The sequence below is a fragment of the Heterocephalus glaber genome, unplaced genomic scaffold, assembly GCF_053883595.1.
Source record: "Heterocephalus glaber isolate CG9 unplaced genomic scaffold, H.glaber_assembly_v1.0 deba00001481, whole genome shotgun sequence".
Lineage (NCBI taxonomy): Eukaryota > Metazoa > Chordata > Mammalia > Rodentia > Bathyergidae > Heterocephalus > Heterocephalus glaber.
This window is the reverse complement of record NW_028258317.1, coordinates 10,055,211-10,071,987: the sequence shown is the minus strand read 5'-3', so window position 1 is coordinate 10,071,987 and position 16,777 is coordinate 10,055,211. Positions and strand designations below refer to the sequence as shown.

General features: G+C 35.1%; 2 protein-coding genes across 7 annotated transcripts in view; both read right to left on the bottom strand.

Moving 5' to 3' along the window:
- Positions 1 to 16,777, bottom strand: part of LOC101717293 (bile acid-CoA:amino acid N-acyltransferase) — a 127,159-nt gene that overhangs the window by 67,217 nt on the left and 43,165 nt on the right. The gene's annotated exons all lie outside the window — the stretch shown is intronic.
- Positions 84 to 15,182, bottom strand: LOC101716142 (bile acid-CoA:amino acid N-acyltransferase). Of its 6 annotated transcripts, XM_087184227.1 has the most exons (6): positions 15,036 to 15,182; positions 12,718 to 12,805; positions 12,406 to 12,525; positions 6,249 to 6,756; positions 5,020 to 5,222; positions 84 to 1,062 (listed from the first exon to the last, which is right to left on the bottom strand). In XM_087184227.1, the coding sequence occupies exons 4-6, from the start codon at positions 6,712 to 6,714 to the stop codon at positions 469 to 471; spliced, it is 1,263 nt and encodes a 420-aa protein (XP_087040353.1). In that variant the 5' UTR covers positions 6,715 to 6,756; positions 12,406 to 12,525; positions 12,718 to 12,805; positions 15,036 to 15,182; the 3' UTR covers positions 84 to 468. The 6 variants fall into 6 exon arrangements, with proteins under 6 accessions (XP_087040353.1, XP_087040354.1, XP_021116858.1 ...); XM_087184228.1 differs by lacking the exon at positions 12,406 to 12,525 and having other exon boundaries at positions 12,683 to 12,805; XM_021261199.2 differs by lacking the exon at positions 12,406 to 12,525 and having other exon boundaries at positions 6,249 to 6,923.

Sequence of the window (16,777 nt, the reverse complement as noted above, 5' to 3'; positions counted from 1 at the left end):
TAAGTATTGCCATTTTGGAAGAGATCCAGTCTTTCCTGTTGCATTTGCTTTCCAAAACCAATAAAACAATCATGACTACGAGCATATTTCAAACATGAGAAATCTATGTTTATTTAATTTGAATTTTAGGAAATTAACAAAAATCAGTATGCAATTCTGTGATTCACTATTGGCAAATTTTTCTCCTATAATTGCTGCATTTGAGAATTGCTATGATGCTGAATATTTTAGAGCAGGTATAGCTGTGTGTTTATTTCTATATTATACAACTCTCGGTACATATATCATTAAGTGGAAACCATTGTTCCTTTTCAAAAATCAAGACATTAGAATTCTCACTCATCCTGATATTTTCTTATAATAACTTCCTTTTTTTAGCTGTAAGAGAACAGTCATGTTTCCATGAAAATCAAAAGAAGCTGCAGGACACAGATTTACTTCTCTACTTCCCAACTATACCCAGTCTTCTCAAGGTTGACTGGTCACCTCTGGAATGAGGTGCTTCCTGAGAAATTTTAGGATTTCCTGCCAAGCATGTTCCTGTGCTGCTGCATGTGGGACAACTTCTCCTCCCCAGTGAATGGGTAACGACAATAAAGAGATCCTGGAAACAATGCACAGTGGAGTATAGGGAGGTTCTATCAGGTGGCCAGCCCCAGGGTAAGACAGCAGGGTCCAATTGTTCTTCCCATTTCTCCTCAGCTGGTCAGTGGCTCGTGCAGCATGTACTTTGGCATTGATATTCTTATCTTCTTCTCCCACAATGAAGAGGAAATGTCCCTTGGCTTTTTCAATGGGAAGAACAGACTGACTATTCTCAACTCCACTTCCCTCATAAGACTTATAAAACTCTGCAAATCCCAAGGCATTGGTGGATATATTCTCTATAGAGAAGGGTGCAGGCTGAGTGATCTGACCATGGTATACTTGTGGAATTGAAATAATGAAGTTAGGCCCATTAATCAGCACTGTGGCTGTGATTTGTTTTAGATGAATAGCCATAGACAGTCCAATCTCTGCTCCTTTACATAAGGAGACTATCCCAAGGCCTGGGCCATAGACCTGAAAACAATGGAAAGGAAATGTTATTCTTTCAGTTGAAAGAAAAAAATGTAATTTCAGACAATTGTAGAATTTTAATTACTGAAAAAATAAAGTAAGTCAAAAACCCCTATCTCTTATATCTCATGTCTAAAGTTTTCCAATATAAATTGTGTATTCAAGGGAAATACTCTTTTGAAAATTTATCAGGCTTTGTTAACTAAATAATATGGACTGAGTGTGGTGATTGGGTTTTTTCAGTTTTAAATACCCTGAAGAAATATGGTAAAGTAAGTAATATGCATGTACCATTGTAAGTAATATGAGTCAGGGAATAATAGATTAGTAAACTTTGTTGTACCAATTCTGCTCTCTAGAAATTCAGAAGGACCTGAGAAAGGTGAAAGCAGGATGGACCAAAAAACTTGGACAGAAGACCTTACACTTTTTTGTTTTCAAAAGGAAATTTCAAAAAGACGCCTTGAGCAGCTTCCTCTTTTATTGTCAGTCATCAATAAGCTTTTTTAGATTATCCACCTTGTCTTAAAAACTGAGACACTGAGAGAGGAAAGTCACAATTTCTTGGCATCAAGGAATTCCCTGCCAGATGGAAAGACATGAGAGAAGACCAATAACAAAATCAAGATGATTCAAGTACTATGAGTTCTATGATATAAGAATGTATGCAGACAAAGCTACCAATGCAGATAGGCAATGAATAAAGTCAAGGAAAAACTCTCAGAGGAAATGCGCTATGAATTGAGCCTTTATATTAAAAATGGCAGCTAACAAGAACAGATAGTATTCTACACTGAATTTAGCAGACATTGCTAATTTCAAGACTAGGATGACCTTGATCTTGTGTGATAATTCCCCTACAAAACATACTTTTTTAGGCTCTGCTAATAATGGTCATGACATTCTACTTAAGCACTTCTTTTTTCCTCATGCAAAGTTATACAGAATCATATAATGAAAGCCTATGTTTCTGACTATTCTTTCCAGTTTAGGATGCTAGCATGTTGGTTTAATGCCTGACATTGTCAGATATCTGGTGACCTGGAGTACACGTCCAGAAAGTTGTAAAAGTGTCAACCCAGTCTCCTTGATGAGATATGTTACTGATTTTCTGAATCAAGTTTTGAGCCACCTGTTTCAATGTTACAAGAGATAAAAATGCTTTATGTTGATGTCGTTTGAATCACGATTAGCCACATTCCTGGGAAATGTAGCCAGAATATTCCTAATGGACTCACCATGTGAGGAGCATGTACAAAAACTGTGGCAGCAAACACCAGTGCACTTAGGAAACCACAGGTAGCTCTTCGTACTTGAATTTGGAAGATAAGGTGGGAAACAGAAAAATAAGGTGGAAAAAGAAAATGACACCATGATAATGAACATTTAAAAAAGATATACTAAGCTCCCTTGACTCTTCCTAAATAAAGAGGAACATTAAAGCAGAATTGAAAGATGGGGAGAAAATAAGGCTGAATATGTATATAGAAGTCAAAACATAATATATTTTGTCTAGTAGGCTAGGAACTCTGGCTTTTATCCTTTATTCTTTAGCAAAAGAGAAGACTCTGCACAAGTGAGCAAAACAGCTGTGTCCAAAAATGCCAATTGTATAACTCTTACTTGAAAAAATGGAAGCAGAAAGCCAGAACTTAATGTAATAGCATAGGCCAGAAATGATGGGGCCCTGAAAGAAAAGAGCACAAGTGAAGAGAAGTGAAAGGGAAACACATGTCCATGAGTTGTCTATGATGTAGAATATATACACAGTTCTCAAGCACCAGGTAGTTTTGGGAGTGCAAAGGAGAAGAAGTTAATGATGATTGTTGTTTATGGCAGAAAATGCAGTTAAGAATGATTATCTTTGTGTCCTTACTATTGCAAGGACTGAAATTCAGACTTTTCTAACATCTTTACTGTCCTTACATTCTTTTCCTAATTGGTCTTCTATATTTTCAAGTCATTTTATCAACAAATGCATAAAGGTTATCTTCATGCTATTTAGAAAAAAATGACTGAATATACCACTTGTGCCTGGTGGTCAGAAATGTGGGAAATAATTAAGATAAGGAAATAAAACCCTCAAGAAACAGAATGAGTCATATATACTATTTCATTAAATGTTTAAAAAAGGATGGTTTGTATGAATTAAAATATGTGAAATTCTTTTCTAAGTTTTACTTTTAATTGACACAATAATTCTATATATTTATGAGATATAATGTGATATTTGTGAGTATACATTTTGGAATGAGCAAATCAGGTTAACAAATGTATTTTATCACTTCACATACATACTTTTCCTTGTGGTAAGATCATTTGAAATCTACTCTTGAAGTTAAAAATACACTATATCATTCTTAACCATAGTCACCATGTAATATGACAGATCAAAAGAAATTATTCTCCCTGTCTTACTTGGAATTTCTACTCTTTGACTAACATTTCTCTTTTCCTAAATCCACCCTTGCTTCAAAATTCTTTCTTAATATAAAAGATATTCACTGTTAAAGCAAGGAGATCTAAGAACTCCATGCAATTGGTCAGGCAAAATAAGTAAAATCATGTATAACATAAATAACAAAACAAGGTGACTCAAACATGTGCAGATTTTATCTAATTTATTTATGATCCTTGGAGGAAAAATAACTCTTGTCTTAATTTCTGCCATCAAATTTGGAATCAAGGAATAAGTTCATAGAAGTTGCATAAAATCAATAGGTAGAAAAGTAAAACCTGAAAGGAATTGAAAGATCTCTAGTCTATCATGCTTCAGAAGAGGCTCTGTGGGCCCGGGGATTTAGCTCAGTGGTGCTTCAGCCTGCCTCTCAAGTGCAAGATCCTGAGTTTGATCCCTGGTACGAAAAAAAAAAAAAAAAAGAGGCTCTGTGAAGCAAGGATGGATGTACTCAGCACGTTGGAAAGAAATCTGGTCAGTCACTAGCTATGTAGAATTGCATCAGTAGGGACAGAATATGATTGCAAGCAAGTATAAGAGGAACAAGACTAAAGAAGTAAAAGAGAAGAATCACATAATTTCTTCTTTGTTTCATCCAAGACAAAGGGCTGGCATAATTATAATATTGACTATCCTATAGTTCAAGGACGATTTCATTACAAGGATCAAAGAGAGCCATGTAAAGTTTTAGTACATCAGAACATTATCAGTAATTGTTCAATTTACTGTAATCCTGACTAAATTTTGGTTGGCCATACATGAATATTTCTTACTAATTGGATTTTATTTTACTTCAATTCTTATGAGAAAAAAAAGAAAATCATCAAGGGATACTAAGCACAAAATCTGATACAGCAGCAAAGAACATATTTTAAGGTGTGAATTGCAAAATACTAAAGTATTATATTTAAATTGTCTTAAAAGTCCATATCAATTCTTCAAAGAAATACACTTTATCTGTCAGGTTTAGGAAAATGATGAGATGGTAATGATAATAATAATTGCTTATTTTTATTGAGTGATTAGCATTGTCAGTTAGTAAATAAGTGCTTTGCATGTGTAATTCTCTTCAAAACTCACCAAGACCTTGAGAAATAGTAGCATAATATATATATGTATTATATTATAGTATAGTATAGTATAGTACAATATACATATATTATATATGTATATATATTATTTATGTTGTGGAAAACACTGAGGATGAGAGAATCTAATTCAGTAACTTGACCCAAATCCCTTACCCACATGAAATGAGGCCAGAAATATACCTTATTTTGGTGTAAATGCAAAACTTACAACTTTTGATATCAAGAAGAATACAGGCTAATGTCGTATGAATTTTGTTTTTCTGAACAAAAGACATTGGGTGAGAAATAAGTCCACATGAATAATGTGGACACATAGTAGAATTTGAACTCCACTGGAAGTTAAGGCAAGTTACCAAGTATTATAGTTATTTAAAAACCCAGGGGTAAAGACAGTTTAAACATAAATATTACCTTAGGATGTCTCAGGAGAAAGTTAGCAGCTTCCTCAAAATAGTCTAAATCTACTTTTTCCAGGTGGCCAGGCAGGTCTTCATAGGCCAAAAAAGCTAAGGCCAATGAGACAAATCCATGACTGGCCATAAGACTGGCCCTGAATTCAACAAGTCCACCAGTATTGCCATACAAATCAATTACCCCTGGGAAAGAGCCCTCTCCTGAAAAAGAACAAGACAAAATGGAATTTCGTATGAAGTGACAGTGAGGAAAAGTTAGGCAAAATTTGGCAACAGCACAAAAAATGGCAACAGATATTTGCATTTAATGTATAAATTTTCAAATACAGTCCCAAATTTTCAGCTTTATACCTGGGCCAGAACAAGGACTAATTAATATGTAATATTTAATAGAACACAACATCTAGACATTTTAATGGAAAACATAGTCAATGACGTTACCCTCTGCAGCAAAGGATTATGTGTTCATTTCTATATCTTAAAGAATGGTTTAAAAATTGGACTAGAAGCTCTTAAACAACAAAAGATACACAAATGAGATTCAGAAAATCTATGAAGGTCTAAAAGTTATATGCAAAAACAACAAAACTATATGTGCATTTTACTGATAAAAGGTGCTATAGTTTGACTTAAAGTGTTCCCCAAAGGCATATGTGTTAAAAACTTCTCTCCTACAGGAGGTTGTTTAAGGAGCTCTCTCAAGAGTTTTAGTTTAAGCATTTGGTACAGTACTGTTGTCACAAAATGCTAGCTGAGATGATGAACTAAAAGTTTGCAACAAATATAGAGGATGCACAAACTTTTATCTCCCTGAGGTAGAAATGAATTTAACACAACTCCAAAGTTTTGACATCCAATGGTGTAGGGACTCTGTTACTCATTACATATAGTCCTAGGCTTAGACAAGCTCCAGAATAATTGAGGTAAAATTGATTTAGAGAGAAATATTACCATGTGCTTGTTTTGATCCAAAGTCAACATTTACTCTAAGAAAGGAAAGTAGGGCAATATGTATTAGGCACATTCAAGATAAATTTCTAGAGCAATGAGTCATTTAAAAGAGGAAAACACAAGGGAGGGGGGTTTAGCTCAGTGGTGATCCCACCTGCCTCCCAAGCACAAGGTTCCAAGTTCGATCCCCAGTACAAAAATAAATAAATAAATAAATAAATAATAAAATAAAAGAGGAAAATATAGGATAACAATAAGCAGAGTCATTCTACTCACCTGGAGGAATAAAGAGGGCTCCCCGGAGGCGGCCTTCCCTCACCTGGATCCGTGTGACACCAGGTGCCACGTACCACCTTTCCAGGGTCAGGCTGGCAATTGGAGCACTGGTCAATTCAGATTTTACTGGAGGACGTGGTTCACAAACTTTTAATTGGACCTCGAATGGGCTATTTATCACATCTCTTTTTATCAGTCTTGTTAACAGCTTTTCAGGTTTCAAGGACCAGAGGAGTCCCATGGGGTGGATTCCCACATAGTTACCTCCAAGTGCAGCATCACGCTCCAAATCTACCTCACCAGCTTCATTGGCCTTATAGTAGGCCTCAGAATAAAACAGGTTCCCCTTTTCATCTCTCAGTGATGCCTGAAGACTCACCATCTTGAAAGGACTCAGGCCTGTAACGCGGATATGGACGGGCTCATCAGCAAGTGCACTCAGAGGAGAAGCTGTCAGCTGAACCATTTTGTAGGTAAAATGTTGGTCTTCAGAACTACTCAGTAAAATCTAGAATTATTAAAAAATAAGGAGTAATGGAAATAAGGTAGTGATAAGGTTAATGAGTGGTGAAATAGTCCAGGAATATTTAGATTCACTTTTAATCCTCTGGCAATTTAGGAAATATCCTTTTATCATCTTCTAGTGCAAGATAACTGAGAGTGTGCAACAAGTTTCTGGAAGTCAAAAATAAACAATGTTTTATTACAATTAAACCATACTTGAGAAAGCAGCAGTCCAAATATGCATGAATGATATCAATATATCAAGGATGATATCATTGTCATATAGCTCTTGAAATATCAAATATAAAAAGGGATAGGACTGAGATGCAGGGCTGAAAGTTAGACAATTTATTGAACTTCTGTCCATACATAAGAGTTAATTAATACTCTTATGTTAACAATACTAATGCCATCCCAAAATCCTGAAAATGGAATTTCCAGCATCTAAGACTTTACCTCCAACACAGCACTTGAAAAAAACAATCAAAAGAATGAGAATGAAATATTTTGAAAATAAAGCTACCGTGTTTTGTTTCCTAGAGAAAAGATATCTATCTCTTTGTGTTATCAATTCACCCAGTGAAAGAACAAAAGTAGAGGTTAACAAGAGCTTCAGATACACAGAAGTCTTGCTAAACTGTTTCCAACCTCACTCTTAAAAATTAACATCTTTGTTGATGTGGAGAAAACCACAAGTGATCACTGCTCTCACTCCAGCAACCAAACAATTTGGACAAACCTCAAAATAACATTTTGTTTATATGTTTTTTATTTATTTGTTCTTTCTTTTTGTTTAACTCATTAATTTGTTTGAATGCCAAGACTGAATTTAACTCCAGCAAGGTACAAGCTATGTAGGAGACAGAAAATTTTTTCTGCTAATTACTAATTGTTATAAACTGTCAAAAAAGATACTCCCACAGAGATTAATTAGAATAAATGATCAAAAACCTTTATGCACTTTTAATGAATGTGTACGGGCTGGTTTTGAGACAGAAGTGAAGCACCTGTTTCACATTTGTCCCTGTGCTGGCTATGGAGGTGTGTGACTTGGTCTGTGGCAGGGTGCCCCTCTTTATTGCTCCTCTTTACTCCCCCTTATACACCAATAGACTGGCACAGTTTGCGTCAGTGTCCTCCCTGGCTATCAAATCCCCATTTGCCACTCCAACATGAGTGCAACCAGACAGCATAATGCCCCTTCCCCACTCCCTCCACTTTAGATAATACTGTAATGTTTTTGAGAACTGAGAGGACACCGGCAGTAGGTAAGATCAGGAAGGGAGAGATCTGGGTCCCTTATTTGCATATCCAGCATTCAAAGCAAACCTTCCAAAAGATTTTCTGGTTTCAGTCCTCACCGTCAATAAAACAGGCCTGCAAACTGCTACATAAGTAGCATTTTTCAAAAGGGGATCCTGCGGTTTTGGTCTAGTTGAGCTATCTCCCTAATACTAGCACCTCTGTACTACAACACAGATCTTGTAAAAATAAAGATTTTCTTTATGATCTGTTGGCTATATGTTGGCTTTTTGGCTATAAAAAAACCTGCCAACTTTTTATAGGTCCTCACTGTATGTTGAATAGCAGTGTGTGAAAAACAGAGCCAGCATACTCCAAGTCTCAGGCTGGAGATAAATTCATGAGTGATTATAGGCTTTCCAGTAAAGGAAAGAAACTATTCTCTAAAGGGGGAGAGCAGAGAAGCAGACAAAAGTAGCCCTACACTCTGAAAACCAGGAGCATGACTAAAGAACTAGGAAAACTCCTTAAAATTCCTCCAGAAGAACTGTAAATAAGAATGTCATAATGTGACAAGCTAGTAACATGTCTATCAAACACAGAAATTACCCAGAACTTCATTAGCTTGTGATGCAAAAGGCCTAATCCACAAACTAAAACTATCTGAATCAGTGGTGCACTGAATTAAAGCTGCAACTAACCCTGGACCCATCTCAAAAATAGCTCATAATTAGCCCTTAATTCCAACATTCTGAGAGAATAGAGGTATCCTTGTTTTCTAAAGGGAAATTTTTTGGTCAATACTTTCCTAAAAAAATATGCAGAATTAACATTTTTAAAATTATGATGTACAAGAGGGGCAGAAAAAACTAACTCATGATTATAACATCAAGCTGTTATGATCAAAACAGAAGCAGCCCCAGAACTTGGAATTGTTAGACAAGAAATAGAGTAAAGGAGCAGCAATTATATGGACAGCCCAGTGAATACACCCATAGTAAACTACAAAAACAATAACATAAAATAACAGAGCATTTGAGATTTGAGGGAAAATATCAACACTCCAATATATGTGTAATTACTGCCTTAGAGAGGCATTAATTAAGCCTAATTAAACCTAACTAAGCACAAAAGAAATATTTGAAAAATATGCCTGAAATTTCCCCAAATTTCTTGAAAAACATCATGACACATCTGCAAAAAATGGGACAAATAAAAGGAGGACTAGAAAAAAGAAAACCACAACTGTTTTACTCAAACTGACAGCATAAAAAGCAGATTTTCAAATTACAAAAGGAAAATAGAAACATACACAAGAGAATGACTAATATTATATTTGTTTCTTACCACAAACAATGAAAGGCAGATGATAATAAACTTTTATAGTGTTTAAAGGGAAAAAATATTAAATAAGTGAACCCAAAACAGACAAAAAACCCAAAACTCCTTGCATTACAAAAATACCCTTCAAAAATGAAGGGAAGGGGCCGGGGATTTAGCTCAGTGGCACCAGGCTTGTCTTGCAAGTGCAAGGTCCTGAGTTTGATCCCTGGTACAAAAAAAAAAGAAGAAGAAGAAGAAGAAGGCAAAATAAAGATGGTGCCAGAAAAACATCTGGGATATTTTGTCTGCAGTAGAGCAGCAATTCAAGAAATGTGAAATACTGATGGAAAATTATAACAGATAGATGAGTTGATCTATTTGGGAAAAGATGAAGATCAACAAATGGTAATTACCTAGAGAAATATAAAAGTACCTTTGCAAAAATCTCTCTCTCTCTCTCTCTCTCTCTCTCTCAAAAATAATAGCAATGTATTATGGGGTTATATAACATACAGAAACAACATATATTGACTAAAATGTGGGAATGGGAAAAATAAAGTCACATTCATATCACTATTTTCCAAGAAATACAAGGACACTTGCAAATGGACTGTCATAAATTTAAGGATATGAAAGGAGCTCAGTGATCTGGGCGATAGAAAAAGAGAAACACTGAGTTGCCAGGTATCAGAATATTCAACTAATGCAACAAGCTAAAAATGAATGGTATAGCAAATGTCAACAGCAGAGAAACGGCTCAGGTGCACAAAGTTCAGTGGATAACAGATGCAGAGGCCTTCTCACTATTGAGGCGGTCCCATATAAAATGGACTAGAAATTTTATGAACATTTTAGGTATGGGAGAAGGGCAAGGAAGGAAGCTTTAGAAGTTGGAAAAAAATTGGGTATCAAGTCTGAGTAGGGAAAAGTATCTTTAATTTCCTCCTTTCTCTGAATTTGAGAGGAACTTCAAACTTTTAACTTAATTAATAAATGATCTAAAACAAATACACTTAGGCTAGAAATGCAAATAAGCAGAGATCATAGTTCGCCTGAGTCATTTACTTCAACTCTTTGCAGAAATTGCAATGCATTGACTCATAGTGTGATCATCTTTCCTATGTATCAACAAAGCAGAAACTTCAGATAGAATGAATACATCAAGCAAGGCAAGTAGTTAAACAAAGAAGGAAAAATAAAGGAATCATCAACAGAAAAAGAATGCAATCAAAGGTTGAAATTGATACATTTTCAGCAATAATTTTCAATCTAAACAGCTTCACTTCTCCAATGAAAAGACAAAGATTGGCAGGCTGGATTAGAAAAAAAAAGACAGAATCCAACAGTTGTCACATTTGAGAAACTTATCTAAATCAAAAAGAAATTCATAGACTAAAAATCAAAGGATGGAAAACAATATTCCATGAATAAGGTCCCCCAAAGCAAGCAGCAGTATCATTCTTATTCTCAGACAAAATAAACTTCAAGCTAAAACTGATTAGAAAATGCAAAGAAAGTCACTACATATTAGTTAAGGGACCAATCCAACAGGAAGAGATAACAATTGTAAATACATGCATTGAATATTGGGGTACCTAACTTCATTAAAAATACTACATAGAAGATAAAAAAGACATAAACATTATCTTACTGGCTGACCCCAATATCCCAGTTTCATAAAAAGATGTATCAGCTAAACAAAATATCAACAAAGAAATGTCAGAGCTGAACCACACCCTTGAGCAAACGGATTTAATTGGTATCTACAGAATGTTCTACCATACTACAACAGAATACACATCTTTTCAGCATCACAGGTAACTTTCTGTAAAATAGATCACATACCAGTTCACAAATGCTGCTTAAATAAATACAACAGAATTTAAATCACCTCATGTATACTATCAGATCATTGTGCATCGAAACTAATCAATCACAAAAGAAGCTTCAGACAATTTATAATCACCTACAAACTTAGCAACACCCTCCTGAACACTCAATGGGTTACAGAAAAAAAACAAAGAAGAAATTAAACTATTTCTGGAATCAAATGGCAATTCCAGTACAACCCACTAGCACCTATGGGACACAAAGAAATCAGTTTTAAGATGGAAGTTTATTGCAGTCAGTGCTCTACATTAGGAATACAGAGTGAGCTTAAATAAATAACCTAATGGTGAATCTAGAGACACATGAAAAACAAGAGTCCAAATGCAAACCTAGTTTAAGGAGGGAAATCATACAGACCAGAGCAGAAATTAATAGAATTGAGACTAAAACACACACACACACACACACACACACACACACACACACCACTCACATACAACCAAAGAATTAATGAATTGAAGAGCTGGTTCTTTGAAAGAGTAAAGTGCATAGATAAGCACCTAACTTACTAAAAGAAGAGCAAATTAATAGATTAGAAATGCAAAAGATGAAATCACAACAGTCACTGCCAAGATTCAAGATTATTATAGATACTATGAAAAATTGTACCCCCAAAATTGGAAAATCTTGGAGAAATGGACAGATTCCTATAAAGATGGATAAAAATTACAAAAACTGAACCATAAAAACATAAAATTCTGAACAAACAATGAAATCGAGTCAGTAATAAAAATCTAACAACTAAGAAAAGCCCATGGCCTGATTGATTCACAGCTGAGTTCTTCAAGACCTTCAAGAAGGGTAAAACACAAGTACTCCTCAAACTCTAAAGAAATTTAAAAGGAAGAAACACTTCTAAACTTCTTCAAGGAATCTAGTATCACTGATTCAGAAATCAAAGACTCAACTGAAAAGGAAAACTATAGGCCAATCTCTTGGGTGAATATAGACACAAAAATTCTCAATAAGATATTGGCAAATCATCAAAAGGACCATACATCATTACCAAGTTGGGTTCATTCCGAGGATGCAAGGATGGTTCAACATATGGAAACCAATAAATGTAATACACCACATAAACAGACAGGACAAAAATAGAATTGTCACATAAATAGATGCATAGATTTTTGACAAAATTCAACACCCATTAATGACTTTTTTTAAAAACCTAAAGAAAATAGATACAGAAGGACCTTACCTCAAAATGATAAAAGCCACTTATGACAAATCAATGGCCAACATTATATCAAATGTAGAGAAGCCAAAAGCTTTTCCTTTAAAATCAGGAACAAGACAAGAATGTCCACTATCACCACTCCTGTTCGAAACATTAGCCAGAGAAATCAGGCAAGAAAAAGAGATAAAAGGGATATATAAATAGGAAAGGAAGAAAATACATTATCATTTGCAGGTGGCATGATCCTTTAACATGAAGATCCAAAATATTCCACCAAAAAACTTCTAGAATTAATTACCAAATTCAATAATGTACAGTGGACTCTTGACTTACAAACTTGATCAGTTCCTGAGGGCTGCTGCTAACTTGAGTTGGTTGCACATCAAAACAGCTGCAATCTGGATTTTTACCTGGGTACAAACTGTAGATAACAAAAGGCAGATTAATCTTCCATTAACCTAATTAACCCAAGTTGTTCAACCCAAGTTGGTCAGGCCAATCACAACTTGAGGGTTCACTGTAATAGGATACAAAATTTACATGCAAGGACAGGGATTTAGCTCGGTGGTTTCACTGCCTGCTGCACAAGCGCAAGGACCTGAGTTCAATCCCCGGTACAAAAAAAAAAAATTACAAGCAAAAATCAATAGCATTCCTGCATAGCAATAATGAACTTCCTGGGAAAGAAATTAGTAAAATAATACCATTCACAACAGCATCAAAAAATATTAAATATTTAATAATAAAACTAACCAAGGAAGAGAAAGACCTCTACAAGGAAAACTATAAAACTCCAAAAAAAGAGAGTGAAGAAATTTTTAGAAAATGGAAAAATACCCTCTGGTTCTTGAAAGGCAGAACAAATTTTGTCAAAATGGCCATATTTCCAAAATTGATACACATATTTAACATATCCCCAATCAAAATAGCAATATCATCCCTCAAAGATGTAGAGAAAACAATCCTACAATTCATATGGAACCAGAAGAGACCAAAAATAGCAAAAGCTATCCTGGATAAGAAGACCAAGGCAGAAGGCATCACAATCCTGGACTTCAAGTTATATCACAAAGCTACAGTGAAAAGAGGAGCATGATATTGACACAAAAAAACATGTGAGTTAATGGAACAGGACAATGGAGAAACAATCTCAGACACACTGAGCTCATAAAAGAGCCAAAAATATACACTGGTGGAAAGATCACTTCTTTAGAAAATGGTGCTGGGGAAACTGGCTATCCACATGCAGAAGATTGAAGCTAGATCAGTATCTCTCACCACATAGTAAACTAAAATCAAAATAGATAAAAAATCTAAGTATTAAAATGTAACATTTAACCTCCTGGAAGAAAAAATAGGCATAAATCTTGAAGTCATAGGTGTGGGCAGAGACATTCTAAACAAAACTCCAGAAAGCTTCTGCACAGCAAAGGAAACAACCAACAGAGTGAAGAGACAACTTACAGAATGGAAAAATATTTTTTGTCAGTTATACCTTGGATAGAGGATTAATATCTAGAATATATAAAACAACTCAAAAACAAAACAACAAATACCCAAAGAAAGTTCAACCACTAGCCATTAATAAATGCAAATGAAAACAATGCTGAGATTTCATTTTATTCCAGAAAGAATGACAATCAACAAGAAATCAAATATAGGGCCGAGGATTTAGCCCAGTGGTTCTGCCACCTGCCTGGAAAGTGCAAGGTTCAGAGTTTGATCCCTGATACTAAAAAAAAGAAAAGAAGTCAAATATAATACTAATAAATGTCGGTGAGGCTGCACTGAAAAGAGAACATCCTACATTGCTCATAGGAATATAAATTAGTACAACCACTATAGAAATCATTATTGAGATTCTTAAAAAATCTAAAAATAGAAATTCAATTTGACCTAGCTATTTTCCTACTAAGCATCTTCCTGAAAGAGTAAAAAACATCATATTGCAGTGATACATGCATACCAATGTTTATAGCATAACAATTCATATTAGCTAAATCTTGGCAGCAGCATATATGTCTGTCAGCAGACAAATGGATAGAGAAAATATGTTATCTGTACATAATGGAATACTAATTTGCTATAAAGAAGAATAAATTTTAGCCATTTTTGGAAAATGGTTAGAATTTGAAAGTACATTGTTAAGTGAATTAAATCAGACACAAAAGTTTAAATGCCATATGGTTTTTCTCATATGAGAAATCCATAGCATAAATAAAGAGAAAAATAAAAGACAGATAAAAGGAAATGGGAAGAGAGACCTTTGCAAATGGGAAGGGTACCAAGAGATGGAGAGTGGAAGGAACAAGAGAGGGAGAGAGGACCTATAAAGAAACTAATGTGTCATATACACATACAACTATCCACAATGAATATAAATCCCAGGCTGGTGTTGGTGTTTTCATTTAAATAGCAAATCACTATTACTGTTCTTTCTAAGAAAAATATGACTGAAAAATCTATCCTTGTCTTACACTCCTCAGAACGTCACAGATCTCTGAGATTGTGAAGGGAGTAGAAAGACTGTTTGTCCTTGTAAACCTCTAAACTCCAAACACTAGAGAAAATAACCTGATTTTTACTTCTAATTCAACAGCTGAGATTTTAACCAGTCCCAAAGAAGAAGTGATAATTATAAACCAAAATACCTGAGTTTTTCCTCTGGAGCCTTATTTTCCAGCCATAAACAAACAGGACAAGCTACCTGTGTGTTTCCTCAAAATCTATAATTCAAATGCCTTTTATTGGATAACATTGCTGATACCAGCAGCTTAGTCACCACCCTTTTCTGTCTAGTTTCATATTAACTGTTACATTTCAATTAACCCGGCCCCTCCTTTGTCCTTCTTTTTATTTGCTATTCTTTTGATTTCAACCTCTTAGGTACAGCACTTATATTTTACCCACATATTCTATTCACTTATTTTTTTTTATAAACATGTTTTCTAAATTCTGTTGGTGCTATTTGGGACATTTGACCTGTACAAAAAAAGAAATCAAATATAACTAGGGGTTAGAGTAGATCCTTTAAAGTTAGAATTTTTTAAAAGATTAACTATGTCTTCAGTTTCTAATGTTGAGAGCAAAACCAGCCACCCCACCTCAACCCCAGGTGCAGGGACAAGCATTCAACATTTCCTGGGTCAAAGCATGGCTAAATCCATGCGTGTATATTTCCCCACTTTTGTTCCTTGGCTTTTTTTTTTTATAAAGGACTTCTGTATGCTCAAGGGATTGACCAAATTGTGAATAAATTTGCTTTAAGGTCTTTATAGACTCTTCTTGTACAGTTGATGGTAGGCAGTCAATTGAATTCAGACACCTGTGGTCCAGATTCAGGTCTCTAACCCAACCCCTGTGCCAACAGAATGGTGACCGTGAAAGGGCTAGCCAGCACTCCTAAGATTACAGTGTTCTAAATATTTAAATTGTGCTTCTCTTTTGATTATAATTTCCATCTTTAATTCATTTCTGTCTTTTTACATTTTACTGTAGACATTCAAGAGAAGCCATGTTACACTTTGAACATTTACTCAAAGATTTATTTCACAAAATCTTATTCTATCAATTTTAAGCTACTTTCCACAAAACATTAGAGAATAAACACAGTCAAGTACTTTATTACTTTATAATAATCATGGCCTTTTTATTAGTTTATAATAACATATCCTTCATTTCCATTTGAGATTTTATCAGAATGTCATCAGTGTCCATAGGATTATTGTCCTATCAGTATGCTAATCATGAACACTTAAATAATTTCTGAAAAAATTGGTTTTGTAGTTCTCCTTTTCTCTGAGCCCTCATCAGAATGAAGCTCAAGGTCCCATTCACAACAGTGTATCTCAAAACTCTTCTATTCTTTAATCACTACCAAGTTACAAAGCCATTTCTACATTTATAAGTATTTGATCCAACACCTCATGGTATTTCTTGGTGTCAGAAACCAAAGGAGAATTGAGGCTTAATTGGCCTCCTCTGTGAGCACAAGGCCACACTCAGGGGTAATTGAACATTGCAGGTTCTAGAGAAATCTTAAGACAGTTGAAGTTAAATTGTTTACTAGGGGATGTACTAATGGATATTTGAAAGCAGATGAATCTTGGTTGCTTATACCCATGTTTGGGTGAATAAAGGCAAGACTGGTCAGACACAGAGGGCCCCTCTGCCTACTAGATGTGAGAGCCCCATGTCTGCCCACATGTTAAACTGACTCTGTGTCACTATCATTTATTCTCATTCACCTGGGGCTCAGGAGAACAAAGTAGCAGGTTTAGGTCCTGGAACAATGTTGGCTGGGTGGGTCAGCTACAGGTTGTGACCCAGTGTAGATCTCAGGACCTATGCTGGGCTACATCTTGGTACCAATCTGTGATAGTCTACTCTTGTT